Source organism: Tympanuchus pallidicinctus, unplaced genomic scaffold, assembly GCF_026119805.1.
Source record: "Tympanuchus pallidicinctus isolate F22 unplaced genomic scaffold, pur_lepc_1.0 scaffold17, whole genome shotgun sequence".
Taxonomy (NCBI): Eukaryota; Metazoa; Chordata; class Aves; order Galliformes; family Phasianidae; genus Tympanuchus; species Tympanuchus pallidicinctus.
The window spans coordinates 7,633,124-7,648,461 of NW_026294690.1; the positions used below are offsets into that span (position 1 = coordinate 7,633,124).

Below are 15,338 nucleotides of genomic sequence, written 5' to 3' on the forward strand. Positions count from 1 at the left end.
TAAAAGCAGAACAAAATGATGACTTATTGAGGATATCAATTCAAAGAAAAGGCAATCCCAAAGCAGAAGGTTTGTTTTTTACATTACTTTTCATTTTCTACCTTACAGCCTGGTCCCTCGCTGTGTTTTGCCTTTTTTAAGGCCTCCCTGCTTTCCACGCTCACACCGCTCATGGCAGGAAGTCTGAGGACCAACATGCGCGTGTCACCATGCCAGCCCCGCGCCACCAGGCTGCGGCCTGCAACCTCACCCCACAAACCACACACACGGCTCAAACCGGACAAAACCCAGTCCTGAAATCTTATTCCCCTCAGAAACCACAGGATGCTCCTGCTGCCATCACTGCCGTTACACAAGGAAGTTGTGCTGCTCAGGACTATGGCAAGCCATGGGAGCAGCGTTCACCCTGAAGCCCTTCACCCATCTCTGAACTGTTTTCCATTTGACAGGCATGGGGGCTTTTCTTCTGTTTAAAAAGTAGTTACATCTGTATGCTTTCTTAATATAGAAATAAAATTTCGAGATGTATTTTGTATGTTTGGCAAACAACCCCTTCCCTGTTTTACCACGTAGTAAATTTAAAAATCAGCTCTGTTCATTGTTTTAAATCCTCTTCTGAGAGATAATTAAAACCACTTCCCAATATACAACCAAAGTTTTATTTTTATAGTCTATCTTCCATTATGGTATAATCCTTTCTTTTTAAAAAATAAAAAAAAACAAAAACAAAAAACAAAAACAGTGAAATATACAAATCACGCGAGACAGAAATATGTACATTAAATGTACAGAACAGAGGAAAGGACATAGAAGATTTACATATCTGAATGACAAGTAAAATATTTTACATTAAATAGTGTTTTAATAGCTAGGATCACGAGATTCAGTTCTGCTCGGACAGAAGTCAATAAAAAGGAACAAGAGGTGACTCAGCAAATGAAAAAAATGATCATAGTTTTTGTATAATGAAAACCAAAAGTGACGTATTCAATGAATTAGTGCTTTATTTATTTATCTTACTTTAAAGATAGTCTTTGCAAACATCTGAAGATGAGGGGTAAATATGTCCTCGTACAATAAATTAAGAGCAATAAAGCGCCATTTAAGAAGCTGATAAATGATCAAGATGAACTTAATGATACAGCTTATAGGCTTGTGAAAAGTTAAGGCTTTAGTACAACTAGGCTAAAGTGAAAGATTTTCCTCACTTGGTATCTGGCAAAACCAATTTCTTGAACTTTTTGCATGGGATCGAGCTGGAAAGAGGCATCTGAACCAATGAGGAAACCCTGTGTAAACACACAGCACGGGGGGGGAATGCAGATTGTTCATCAAATAATTCCCATTTCAAAACTAAAAACCAAGGGCCAAATGCAGCACGTTTTAGAGATTTAAGGTGTTTCCTTTCAGTAATGATCAATATTGCCCCTACAATGTAAGTGAAGTAGAAGTAATCAACAGACTGGTATCAATTCAAGTGCAGGGTGCTGCCTCTAGCAACAGCCCAAGAGGCTTACTTCTCTGAATTATAAAAGCTTTTCAAAAATATTTTTTTAACACCAAAAACATTAGAATCACCGACCAACCTGAAGAAATCTGAAGAAAATGGGGGGATGAACTGCCCCTGTAATTTGAAGTTTTATTATTTCTTAAATCATTAAAATAGATACGTACAAAAAGCTTTGAAATATCAGACACCAGCAGACCACAGTTTTCCCATATATATGTAACTGCTCAAGTACAGTCTGAACAGTTGTAGTGTATATCTGCAATATATTATCTAAAGCATGTGTATTAAAGACATAGAATGATAAATTTGGTATTGCTGCAACATTTCCTTGAACTATAATAGCTGGTTAGTGTTATTAAAGTATGAAACTATTGTCTCCCCGAGTGAAAGCGTTCCCAAAATCTGCAACAAAATAATAAAAAATCAATCATTCCAAGAGTGGATATCTAATGATTTATTTTCTCTCATAAAATTAGAGGAGTTCTTTGTCAAGCTGTGTTTCGAAAGATAGCCAGCTATTACACCATTTTTAAGGCATTTTCAAATTTGAGGAATTCTGTTTTCAAAGGGCTTTCCAGGCTGGGAGACTGCAGCTCGGCAAGCTTGGAGCTTCCCAGCCTGTGAGCACGCAGCTTCCCTCCCACCGGGCTGCCGTGCCCCACGCAGCCACCATTGCATTGGCTCTTGAAACGCTGCTCTGCGAGATGAGATACTCCAACACCACAATTAGCTAATAAGGTCAATTTCTCCTTTGGGGAATATTTTGCTATTCATCAAGGCAGATTTTTTCTGTATGTGTGTCTTTTTTGCTTTTTTTGGTCTCGTTAGGTTCTGGAACTAAATTCAATGACTCAAGAATAGCGCAGTTGAAGCCTTTATGATTCTTTGCTCTTTACCCTCCAATGACATCACGTACTTACGCGAGCGCATTCAGATATGCAACTGACACTGCACTTTGTGTTGAATACACCACCTCTTATTTACAGTTGTACTGAACAGCTTTCTATACCCCATTCTGACAACTTCTAGCATCTGAAACCAGAAGTCATGGACAGGTCTGTGTGTTCCTCACATCCATAGGGATGGTTCTAACATCCCAAGCACGTTACATGGTTGCTCTGCCTACTGCACATGTATTATGCCCCATGGGACTTAATTAGGATATGTTGGATTTTCCTCTCAAGCTACTCTATTGTTTTCAAAAGTTTTTTCTTTTTTTTTTTCTTTTTTTTTTTTTTTCTTTTTTTAAACTTTGTAAAATAAATATTCTCAGGTTCTCCCCTGTTACCGCCAAAATATAAGACGCACACAGTTCTGGGATGGACGTAGAGAGGGTTCCAGGCACTTCTCTTTGCAATCTTTATATTTTTCTTTTTCTTTTTTTTTTTCTCTTTTTCTTTTTTTTCCTTTTTCCTTTCCCCGCTCTTTTTTTTTTTTTTTCTTTTTTTTTTTTTTTCTTTTTTTTTCTTAGAAGAAGACAACAACTCACTGGACTCTATAAATAAAGCAGAAAAAGTCCCGTGGAAGGGGTGAGGGACCCACACCCCTCGCAGGCAGGTGGCTGCAGTTCCTCCCACCTCGTCCATCTCCTATTTGCACACAAACTGGTCCACGATCTCTGTGCACAACTTGCATTTCACATAGCAGCACCAGTGGAACTTGCAGTGGCAGCGTTCTCTCTGCACCGTCTTGAACTGGTCGTACCCCCGTCCGCAGCACATCAGTTCACAGCCGTCCATGCCCTCTGAGGTCTTATTGCAAAGGCGGCCCTGGGTGCCCAGGGACCCAGTGCTCTCATTGCGCATGCAGTAGTCAGGGCTGGGATCAATGTAGATCAGGTCGTGGATGGTGGGTGCGTTGAAGCGGCTGTTCATCTGCACCAGCTTGCCCCGGCTGTTGAGTTTCATGGCAGCGGCACTATCGTATTTCTCTTTCAGGGCATCGCCTACCTTGCGGAAATCAGCAAGCTGAAGCCAACAGGTCTTCAGGCTACAGGAACCAGAGACACCGTGGCACTTACAGGCTACGTCAGCCAGGTTGTATACAGTCTGGAGAAGGCAGGGTGAAAAGCAAAAAGGAAGGTGAACGATTAGCATGGCTGCAGCAGTATTCATTCCCCTCTTTTCCTGTGCTCTGTCCCCTTCCCCTTCACACCTCACAGCATTCACTCTGGCGCTCTCCTCCCTGCTGCAATAGGGTGGGAGGGCAGAAAGCACATACATACCACGCACTCCTTGCATTCTGTTAACACAGACAAAGGGGCAGGGGAGTGGGGAGAGCTCTCTGAAGCCCCCTGCCTTCACCACACAGACAGATGTAGCAACAACACACATCGACCAAACAGCAGCATCAGTCACGCTGCATTCAAATTTTAGGAATTCTCTCTCGTGCCAGAGAAAGATTTCGCTGTTTCATTGAGAAATGTAAAACATCCCTTTATTTTCTATCCGAGTTACTCTCTATTGATCTCGGCTTAAGGCTGCAATTAGGGAAAGGGTTAAGATTCCGCTTGTTCCTGACTCAGCTGCAGCCAATTGTCTACTCTTGGCTCAGCATCATCTCCCTATCCCAAATACTGTTCTGCAAGAGAGACTTCATCCAAAAAGAAACCCCCAAACACCTATGGGTGGAAGACAGAGCTACACAGCAATATCCTCTTTACAAAGCCTTGGCAAAGAAATATCAGTCGTTTGCCCTGTACAAATAGAAATAAGAGTCGGTGTTGACACCAACCCAAAAATCCTGGTGTCTGACACATTAGATGATACCACAGACAACTTCCACCCAGCAGTTACAGAAAGTTTTAGTGCTGCCAAATGGCACCACAAAGATGAGGCTAAGGAAGGAGAAACTGCTAGAGTCTCCATTAGCAACTGTGAATGTGTCATTTTTCTTCTCAGTAACGGTAAATTGGCCTGTCCACTGCTTTCAGAACCCTCCTCTCACATTTAAATACTATTAATTTTCAATTATCTTTCATCCTACTTCACCTTAGAACACAAGTGAAAAGTCTCCAGCCAACTATGTCTGGCATGTCAAAGCTCTAGGAAAATAATGACTTTGGCTCTTTGTATTCAGACTATTAAAAAAGAAAAAGATTACACCCACTCATTTAAGGCATTTTTTGAGATTAAAGAAACCATAAAGACATGTTTAACCGTAGAAGATGATGTTTTCTCATAATATGGAGAAGCTTTTCACATCTTCTCAAAGCAGGAAATAAAAAGTGGGAATAATCCTGCAGCATTGTTCCAGACAGATAACAAGCCCCCAGCACACACGCTACCAACTGGAAACACAAACCAATAAAACATGCAGTGAGCTGGGCACTGCTGGCGATCCAGCGTGGAAGGAAACACAATGCATTGCAGCTCCAGTGCTCCATGGGAAAGGCAATGAGGAACAACATGAATGCATACGCTCTCCGGCCACCTACACCTGCCTTTTCCATTTTCTTGTCTCATGTATCAGAACAGAGACAAGCAGGCAGGTGACCACCCAAACCTTCCCCAGAAGGAGGGACTCGAAAAGACAGAGGCACTCACTCTCCTCCCGGCCTCATTGTTGTGTAGGTTCATCATGATCCGAGCACTCTCGTATGAGCCTCTCTGGTAAACTCTCTCCCGTTCCCGGGCGTCAACAAACTCCTTGGCAAAGCGGTATCCGTACTCGATGTTATCCCCGCAGCCGCCCCACAGCCAGTCCCGGGGCAGGTCCTTGGGCCGCGCGGCCCGGCTGCAGCCACAAGAGGAGAGCTCGCCCTCCCGGCATGCCCGGCTCATGGCGTTGACCACCCCGGCCGCGCTCACTGCGTAGGTGAACGCTGTCTCCCGGCTGCCTGTGTGGAAAGAAGAGGGGCATTACAGGAAGGCCTAAGTGCACTGTTACAGCTCATCCAATGGAAGGAGCCATCTAGGAGCCTCCAACATTCATCTGCCTACCAGCGCATAAAGTAACCCCGAATTGTGTTCCTTCAAAACACCAAAAAACCGGGGTGAATACCATATCCCCAAAACCACCGGGTGCTTATGAGGAGTAGGGGCTGCTGCTTGTTGGTGCCTAGAGAAGCGACATGGCAGAGGAGCCCTGCCTCCAGGAATAGGAGGGCAGCAGTCTCCAGGCCCTCTGGAAAAAGAGACAAGGCAAATGCAAAGTTGAAAAAGTCAGTTTCCTAAATTACTGCTTCTCAAAAATGATTTATGCACTTCACCCACTAGTTCCAATTTATTTAAAGTTACAGCATTTTGCAAAGCTTCCTGCTAACAAAAGTAAACATGTGGCAGAGTTGCCTTGCTTTGTGCATCAGCTGTGCCCTTCTGCAGGGCAATACTGACATCCAGCACCAACCTGTGCTGCTCCAGCTCCCATGGATGAAGGTAACTGAATGCAAGGACAATCACTTTTACAAATTACAGGGAAGAAAAAGCTATGAAAGTTTTCTCCTGTATCTGAGATACTGAAGTGGAAATTGAAAACCTCAAGATCCAAATGTTGGGAAGAAAACCATACAATATCCACAATGTTAGGCATGGCCAAGTATCACCCTCGCAACAGTGTCCAAACCCACCTTCATTTAGAGCCTAAATTCCCCTCTCTCTTTTCCAAGGATCCAACAAGTTCTGACTATAACTAGAAGGGCTTTCAAAAACAGCACACAAAAACAAACAAAAAACAAAAACAAAAACAACAAAAATCACGAAACTTGCACCAGAAAACCCACTTGCAGTTTGCTTTTCATCTTAGGAAACAGCACTGCACTGGATCTTTTCCAAGAAGGATTCACAGAATGACTAAGAATAGACTAAATATAATTGTTTTCCGTTTTTCTAAGTTCTATTCCCAATCTTTGGTCTGATCAATAGATCAAGCTTGTTTCTAATCTTACTTTTACAAGTTTCTCAGGGAACAGCATGGGACTCTGTAAAATTAAGTCTTTAAGAGGCTGCATTTTGGACGTATCATATGTACTTAGGCAGCAACATTTTGAGGCAAAAACTGTTAGTACAAGGCCTACCATGCCAGATCAAACTTAATAGGAGCTTTTGAGCACTTCTGGAACATAAATAATTCACAATCTGGTCCATATTTAACATCAAGATGACACCACACTCAGAGCAGCTTTGTTAATGTAACAGCTGTCATCCACTGGATTAATTCTAGTAATAGATGCTGTTTTTAAATGGGAAAAATCAGAAGTCTTATGTTGGGAAAGACGAGCTTTAAGGAAGATGAGAAGAACTTTGCCCCCTACTTACAATGCTGTATTTTCCCAGACACCTGCCTGGGGAAGTACTTACATGAATTATGGGTGTAAAGGGTTACAGGAGTGGCCTTTTCAGTTAAAAAAGATTTGGCTTTATGTGCTGACTTACGCCTTGCATTTACTGCAAACTATAGCAGGGGGAACCTCATACAGATTTTAATGTTCCCATTTGTTCTGTAATGCACATTTTTGGATTAATTCCTTAAGCAAAATTTCCACTAGATTTAGAGGAAAGAATCGTGGTCTGCTTTGGACCACAGGACTTGCCTCTTGCTTTCCATTTTATTCTTTTTCATGTTTAGTTAGCTCGTGCTTTCACGTGATTAACTATGCTGTTTATTGCAGGATTTAAACCCACAAAGCTGGCTTTTTTTAACTAATATTCAATATTACCTTGAAGCATGTTTTAAAGAATTTGCTCTTAGTGGGACACAGAAGGAGAGGCTGGGGTGCAGAAATGAGAGTTGCCCCCACCTTTCTCCTTTAAGCAAACTATAAAGCAGCATCAAGTGCTGAAGCAGATTTCCCCAGGCTGCAATCCAGCACTGCTTAAAATCATCAACCCCACAAACACAGGAAGGGTGATGATTCTACATGGATGAGTTGCTCTGAATTTTTTCCTTTTTTTTTTTTTTTAAAAAAAAAAAAAAAAAAAAGTATTTAGGCACAACTGTGCTTTCCTTCACTGTCAAACCTGTCTTTTCCCACAGCCAAGCATTTCTCTCTATTGTAGCCATGGCAGGGAAACACACATTCCAAACACGTCCGAGTCCCTTCTCTCCCATATATGTAACACATAGAAATGGAACTGTTCAACATACACACTCTGTAGGAAGCCACCCACAGAGCAAGGAGCTGAGTCTTACACTTGATATGAATAAGTCTGCGAGAACAGAACAGTTGGGTTTTTTTTTTTGTTTTTTTTTTTTTTATACCTGACCATAAGATACAAAATGTTCTTTGTCCTGTATTTGAAAAGCATTCAGCATGAATAGCTCAGACCCCGGCACACCGAGCTGGGGGGAGGACACAGCTCTTTTCCCTCACGTTAGCACTTTACTGTTCTGCAGCCCCAGCGCTGCCAGCCCCGGGCCCAGGAGATGGCAGCAAGGACCGCGCCTGACCTGGGGCCATCAGCGATGGAGAGCAGTGAAGAACAAAAGCCCTGAAGCTGCAGTTCAATAAGCCACAGAGCGAGTTTCCAAACCCAGCGCTGGGTTTATTTGTACAGCTTTAGCTAACTTTGCCAGATAAATCCTGGAAGAAAGACTGTCCATTTATGAGCAGCGGTAATTACCGCGCTGTCAGTCAGTGCTCTGCTCAGGCATTCCGTGCACAACAGCAACAGCCTGAGCCCCGATGACAAAACCCTCCCAGACTACGTGCACCACAACCTTCTCACATTGGTGAGAGCAAGGAAGAGCTGACAGCCCTCGACAAGCCAGCGTAAGGCAGGCGGAGTTAAATTGGATCAGGCTTGAAAAGTGCCCATTTTTCCTTCCACTCAGAGACCAGCAGCTGGTCATTACCAAAGGTCAGCATGAAATAATAGCACTGGCACCGACAACACCTTTCTTGTTCTCCATGAATACACTCTTTAGGATCTTTAACTCCTGAATATGGCTATTAACCTTGCTTCCATCTGCAATTAGAATAAGTGGCTTAATTACATGATAAATTGCTGTGTAGACATCAGCTAATACAGTCATATCCAGGAGAAGGGTGCGGCAAAGTTATTTAACTTGAAAGAAACCACCTCTAAATAGATCCATCATACTCAGGGAGGGCAGAAACTCCTATTTCATAGACAGACACCACAATCAAGGGCCCAATCCTGCACATTTCTTCACACCAGCAGTCCCCTTGAGCTCATTTTCACTTGCTTGAATAACAAATAAGGGCTGAGGGACTAAGGCCCAATTTTCAAACAGATTATTTAACTGGCAATTGTTAGCTTATTAAAACAGAAAAAGTTTCCTTTCACATTTCATATGCTTGTAGATCTCTGCTCAGGTTGGGCCAAAAGGAAATGCTCCATGGGGGGTGTTAATACTGTGCTTGGAGAAAGCCTCAGGAAGGCTGTATGTCTGAAACCAGCTGCCCCAATTAGATACTTTTACATAATACATTGCTTTTATTTATCTGACATGGATATCATGATAAAAATGGATATCCAGATAAAAAACACTTCCTGAAAAAAAAAAAAAATACAGAACAAACATGAATTAGTGGTATTCCTTCAATGTTTACTGGAGTTACCCCATTCACAAGTGAAGCCAGCTTTGATCCGAATTCAAAACCTTACCCAGGTAAAAAGCAACACTGGGTTTGTCAGCACGCTCATCACTGAGCACACAGAAGCTCCAATCTGTCATTCAGAAAAACTGAGCTTTCTCAGTTGCTGCACAATATCTGACATCTGACATGGGAATGTCAGATGAAGGTTCCACCATGGACCCAGTTTGGTAGCACCAGCTAAATTTTTGCCATGACTGTTAAAATACACGGTGGTCCTTAAACAATGGGACAAGCAGGCAGCACGTGAGCACTGGAAAAGCACATTTCAAAGACAATCTCATGGGGAAAGGGTTGGGTGCCCACCAAATCATGGTAAGATTGTCACAGGAATCTGTCCCTCCTACCAGCTTCGTGTTTACAGCAAACACAACCTGCAAGGGCAATCACACGTTTGGCCCTGATAGAACTGACTTCATGCAGATTACCCCGCTATGTTATTTTTAACACAAATCTAACTTTCTCACAAAGAAAAAGAAGTTACCATAGCTGGAAATAAGCAAGAAGGAATTGCCCATAAACACTAATAGACAGCAGCAATTTTCAGTTAACCTCCAGACCAAGAGCAATTCACTATGCAGCCACTAACTATGGAGCTAAGCATGGACATCTTCCATTTCACCTTTCTTTTTTTTTGTCTCAGGTTTTCTAAAAGGAGGTTTCAGGGCTCCATTTTCCTTTCGAATGAATTCCCATATGCAGATGTATATTCCTACTTTGCTTTCCAAAAGACATGGCTGGACAGTGGTGGGAAATCACCTCTGGCTAAAAATAATTCAACTCCTTTGCCAACTTTAAAAAACATTTGGTTGTATACAGTATGCAGTAAGAACCTGGCAAGAGCTTCAAATGCAGAACATTATGTGCCATACATATCCTTAGACAAGAGTTTAATCATAAAGATGTTGCTTCCTACCTATCTGCATGACTCTGCCAAAAACAGAGTTGTTGTCCACAGTGCTGCAATTCCATCTTCTATGTCTGAACTGATACTGGCACTCCTTAATGCCGGTCTTTGCACCCTCTCCAATGAACTGCATATGGTCCTGATACAACTGGCAGAGTTTCTTCTGTCCTTGGGAAAGCCCTGCTAGTTGGCTACATAGTGGCTGGGCTCCTATTATATACACCTCTGACATCTGCACAGGGTTCATGGGGTTCATAGGGTTCATCCCTAAAGACCTGTGTAAAGAAAGATTTGGGTTAATAAAGAGAAAAGAAAACACAACAAAAGTCTACAAATCCCAAACCAAACTCTATTTTACATATAAACACTGAGTCTGTGACTCCTTGTTTTTTGCTAGCAGGTGAGGGAAAAAAATTACGTAAATATGAAACTTTTACTTTAGAGACAGTATAAAACAGAGCTTATGAGTTCCCACCCATGTGGCTCTCACCACAGATTATGGACTGAAATAAGACTCGTATCCAGGCAATCTTTCCCTAACTTAAATGGACGCAGGGAAAATAGCAGAAGACCCAAACAACGGCAAGGCGGAAAAATGCAAAAAAGCAAAAAAAATGAAAAAAAGCAAAAGAAAACACCCAGATCTCATTTCATATGAACATACACTTTAGATGTAAGTCTGGATTTCTGTCTGCTCTAACAAAAGCAGGGAAACCTTTCAGAAGGCAGAAGTTCGGAACTTGTTGCATACTGCTTCCAGCTCCTTCCCAACGCACACGTGAGCACAGAGGGAAGTATCAGCATTGTAAACAAAATCAACTTTGTCCTTTAAATTCTTTAAGTGCCCTTCAGGAGCACTAACACAATACATTTTAGTTAGAAAGTGTTGATTCATCCCAAAAGAATCGACCAAAGGAGCAGAAAACGCCTATTCCAACGACTCCCCACATCGTACGTGGTCGAGAAATAGTTAAGTTGCCAAAGCAGAAACATAAAATGTTCTTCTTTAACAAAATGTATTTATAAATATTCAAGCTGCAGAAGAATTCGAACCTAAATTTTAATTTCATAGAAGTTCTTGTAGGTAATTCCGTACTTTCTCTCACATATACAAAACCTCTCATCTGAGGGAGCTGAAGCAAGTCTTGTAGAAGAGAAGCAATTCTACAAATTTAAGGATGATGAAATCCATAGAGAATCTACAGCATTCTAAAAAACTGAATTTTGCAGCACAGGCTGCTACACGATTGCTCTTGCTTCAGAAACACATCCATTCCCCAGCACAGCACATCCCAACGCGGCTCCAGGCAGTCCCCTCATGCACTACTCCCCCAGAAACAAAGTACACTCCAAGCACACAGACGTTCCATCGAGCAAAACTTCGCTCCCCCTTTTATAAGCACGCCGACACGAGATGCTTACCACCAAGAGCTGGCTTCTATTACAACCTGGGTACAAGAGGAGAAGATGGCCAGAGCCACTACGAGGTACTGAGAAGCCATTGTGCTGCCAACTGTCCCCAGAGCACCTCCTTGGATTAATACTGCAGTGGATTTCTAGAGGGGGGAGAAAAAAGGATCAGATTGTTTATTGCTTCTCAGACCATTTTCGAGCATTCAAGTTTAAACAACGGAAGTACCCGGGCCCCTTTTAACTCGGCGCTGCCTCCGCTGCCCTTCTCCCCGCCGCGGCGCTGCTGCCGGACGGGGCCACCCCGCGCCCCCACCCCCGGACACCGCCTTCCCGGGGCGGCCGCACTGCTCCGCACCCCGCCGGGGCGGGACGGGACGGGCACGGCGGACCCCAGCCCAGCCCTCCCCGCCACCCCGGGGCTATCAGCACCCCACGGGCCGCGCTTTACCCCATTGCTCCTCGCTCCGGAGCCAGCGCCGCGGACTCGGAGCGCTCCCGGCCGGCGAAAAGCAGCTTCAGGTTTGCAAAGAAAGCCCGAGCGGCACCGGAGTGCCGAACCCGGCCCTCCCCCACCGGCCGGGGAAGGCGCTGCCCGCACCCCTAAGCCATCCCGCCGCAGCCTCTGCTCCCCGAGCTCGGCGCTGGCAGCGCGGTAACAACCCCGACGGCGACGCCGGGTCCGGTCGGTTCCCGCAGTCCCGAGCAGCGAGCACGAGCAATCTGCCGGCCCGGGAGACCAAGGCTCCCGCGACAGGTCCCGCAGGTCCGTCTGCGTCCTTACGCGGGACTCTTTAACTCGCTAACCAGTGCCATTCACGGTTCTGGCTTTTTTTTTTTTTTTTTTTTAAATTTCCCCTCCCCTTGGAAGGAGAAAAAAAAAAAAAAAAAAAAAAAAGACATTTCGACACTTGGGGGCTCCCTATTCATTCTTAAAAAGCCCTCAATACCGAAACCAAGGTGTTCTTAACCCTAATTTATTTTTGTTTGCAAAGGGTCGGGAGAAGAGGACCGATCGCTGACACGAGAGCGCCGGAACACGGCGGGACCGTCCCCATCACCCTGGAGCCCTTAACCAGGCGAATCTGGCCGGGCCGCGTTCATCCTGCGGGGCTCAGCCCCGACAGAACGGCCCGCTCCTCGCTGCGTTCCGGACGGGATGAGGCTCGGGAGAGGTCCGAAAGCCACATAACGAGCAGGGAATGGGGCTGAGCACTATGTGCTGGGAGCTCTCTACGGCCCGCGAACACCAACGGGTGGGTTTGGGGTTTATTTCTTTGCATCCACGAATTCCTCAGATAACAACACTAAAGAAACGCCGCAAAGCTGCCCGAGCCTGAGAACTTCGAAGACACCGGACCCCAGCGGGACCCCAGCGGGACCCCAGCTCGATGCTGCCGGGCTGCGAGCCTAAAGCCTCGTACCTCCCTACCCCGTTCCGGAGGTCCGGTGCCCCCCACAGCTCCCGGCCCGCAGCGCTGATGTTCCGCTCCCGACAGGGGGCGGCCTCGGCCGCTGCAGCCCCCGGGGGGCGCCGGGCGGCCGCTGCCCTCCGACGGCAGCTCTCGCTGCCTCCAGCGCTCTTCTCGCCCTCCCGGAGCGGGAGGAGACACCTGCGCCCAGGGGTTCGGCTCCGCTGCACGCAGCAGCTGACAGGCTGCCATCAACAACAAAAAAGGGAAAAGGGGGGGGAAAAAAAAAAAAAGAAAAAAAAATGGAAAAAAAAAGGTTCGCCGGCAGCACGGCGGGATTGGCCATCGGGAGCGCGAGGCACCGTTTTCAACTTTGTAGGGCCGCGGAGATCGGGTTGTGGTATTTAATGCACCCCATGCGGATCCCGCGCTCGTCGCCGAGATGAAGGCGGCGGCTTTACGCCTGTGATCGTGTTTTACACGGGGCGTCTGGAGAGCCGCGAGGGCATCTGGAGCGCCGGCAACGCTGCTACCTGCGGGCGGGCGGCACCGTGATCCCGGCTCCGGGGAGAGGGGGCGGCCGGGGGCTGTCCGCGGGGGGCGGCCGCCTCGGAGCGCCGTGCGCGGGGCCGGGGTGCCCCCGGGGAGGACGCGCACCTCCGGCTCCGGCGGCCCGGGGAAACGTCGGGGCTCGATCCGCCTGAACTCTGGGTGACCCACCGAGTTAGCATACAATTGCCAACGACAAACAAACAAACAAGGAAAAGGCTCTCCAACATGGAGTCCTCGCAGCGCCGAGGGGACCCCAAGGAGCCGCGATCCTCCACTCTGCCCCAGGCGGGACCCTCTGCAGATGCAGAGTGATAATCTCCAGAAACTTAGAATAAAGTTAAAGGGGGGCGGAGGTGGGGAGGGGGGGGTGGAGAGGGGGGGCTGACTCCGGGTCCTCGGCTGGCCCCCAGCCAGCGTTCCTTAAAGGCACAGGCACCGGGTTCCTCCACAGCGATCCTCCGCGAGGAAGTTGGGGAAGTTCGGGCCGATGTCTTTAAAGCCGCCGGGATGGGGCACCGGGTGCGCAGCCACCGGCAGCACCGCGTGGAAAAAAAAAAAAAAGAAAAGAAAAGAAAAAAAAGAAAGAAAAAAAAGAGAAAAAAAAAATAGAAAGAAAGAAAAGAAAGGAGGTTTTTCCAGGCGGGGAGGGGGGATTGTGAGGGAGAGGGAGGGGGGTGAGCCCCGCTGAGGGACTCCGCGGAGCCGCCCCGCAATGCTCCCAACTCACCTCCATGGCGCGGGATCAGCGAGCGGCGGCAGCGCTGTAATCCAAGCGGAGCTGAGGGGGAAAGGGCGAGGCGAGATCCGATCCTGGCGGGCGGGAGCCGGGCGCTCTCCTCCGGCTGCCGGGGGAACGCGGGGGCCCGCGGGGCTGGCGGGGGGCGGCGGGCGACGAGCGGGTCCGACTGCGGAGCGGGGCACCGGCACAGCCTTCTTTCCAAGGTCCATCAGCAATCGCAGTAATTAGGGCTTTCCACCACCAGAAGAAGAAGAAAGAGGCAAAAAGAAAAAAAAAAAAAAGAAAAAAAAAAAGGAAAAAAAAAAGAAAAAAAAGCCCCCCCTCCTAAAAAAAAAAAAAAAAAAAGCCAACCCAACACACACGCACACAGCGCCCGTGGGCGTGATTGTGCGGAAGCAAATAAAAATCTTCACAAGCGGCAGCGAAAGCGCCGCGGGCGACGATCCGTGCCGGCAGCCCGAGCCCAGGTGGGGCCGCCGCGGGGTCCCCGCGCTCCCGGCCTCGGCGGCTCCGCGCCCACCGGGCGGGGGGAGCCGAGAGGAGCAGAGCGGTGCTCCCCGCCCGCCCCTCCGTACCGCTCCGCTCGTTCAGAGGCCGGGCGGCGCGGCGCGGGGCGTCCGCGGCTGCAGAGCGTTCCTCGGGCTGCCTCCCTCCATTTTACACAGAGAAGAAAAATGCCAGAAAAAAAATAATAATAATAATAAAAAATCCCAACAACAACAACAGCAGCCCAAAGTTTCTGCAGAACCGGGGGAGGGGGCCCTTGTGCACGCGTGTGTCTGTCTTAGGGGCGACTGCTCCTACACGGCGAGTAAGGGCAGGGGGAGGGGAAAAGTCCGGGGCTTCAGGAGCGGCGGCGGCGGTTCCCCCAATCCATCGCGGTGCCGGGCAGCGAGGGACGCGCGGAGCGAGTGGGGCTGCAGGCGGCCCCGCGCTGCGTTGCCCGGCTCCCCTCGGCTCTCTCCTTGCTGCTCTTCGCCCCGCTGCTTAAAAGTGTTTAAAAAAAAAAAAAAAGAAAGAAAGAAAGAAAGCAAGAAAAGAAAAAAAAAAAGAAATAAAAAAAAAAAAAAAAAAGAAAAAAAAAAGTTGGAAAGCCAACGGCAGCTGAAAAACTTCGTGCGGAGCGCATGCGCTCAGAGCCGACCTATTACAGACTGGGCTGCATTTTAAAGCTGTACGGCAGCGAGCGGGACCCTGCTGCAGCACCGGGGCGCCTTGGGGGGGCGAGCCGCACTGAGCGGCCCTTCGAG

General features: G+C 47.2%; 1 protein-coding gene across 4 annotated transcripts; it reads right to left on the reverse strand.

Moving 5' to 3' along the window:
* Positions 1-645: 645 nt before the first annotated feature.
* WNT5A (Wnt family member 5A) lies at positions 646-14,449 on the reverse strand. 4 transcript variants are annotated; one of them, XM_052678797.1, is made up of 5 exons: positions 14,077-14,449; positions 11,398-11,531; positions 9,985-10,250; positions 5,056-5,348; positions 646-3,558 (listed from the first exon to the last, which is right to left on the reverse strand). In XM_052678797.1, exons 1-5 carry the CDS (start codon positions 14,080-14,082, stop codon positions 3,100-3,102), a joined length of 1,158 nt encoding a protein of 385 aa, XP_052534757.1. In that variant the 5' UTR covers positions 14,083-14,449; the 3' UTR covers positions 646-3,099. The 4 variants fall into 4 exon arrangements, with proteins under 4 accessions (XP_052534757.1, XP_052534760.1, XP_052534759.1 ...); XM_052678800.1 differs by lacking the exon at positions 14,077-14,449 and adding an exon at positions 12,810-12,916; XM_052678799.1 differs by lacking the exon at positions 14,077-14,449 and adding an exon at positions 11,837-12,152.
* Positions 14,450-15,338: the final 889 nt, after the last annotated feature.

Bases quoted from the DNA above. Each gene is read 5' to 3' on its own strand.
- WNT5A (XM_052678797.1), bottom strand. The intron at 10,251-11,397 runs GTAAGCATCTCG...TTCTTTACACAG, and splicing joins ATAGAAGCCAGCTCTTGGTG to GTCTTTAGGGATGAACCCTA. The intron at 5,349-9,984 runs GTAGGAAGCAAC...CTTTCCACACAG, and splicing joins TGGCAGAGTCATGCAGATAG to GCAGCCGGGAGACAGCGTTC.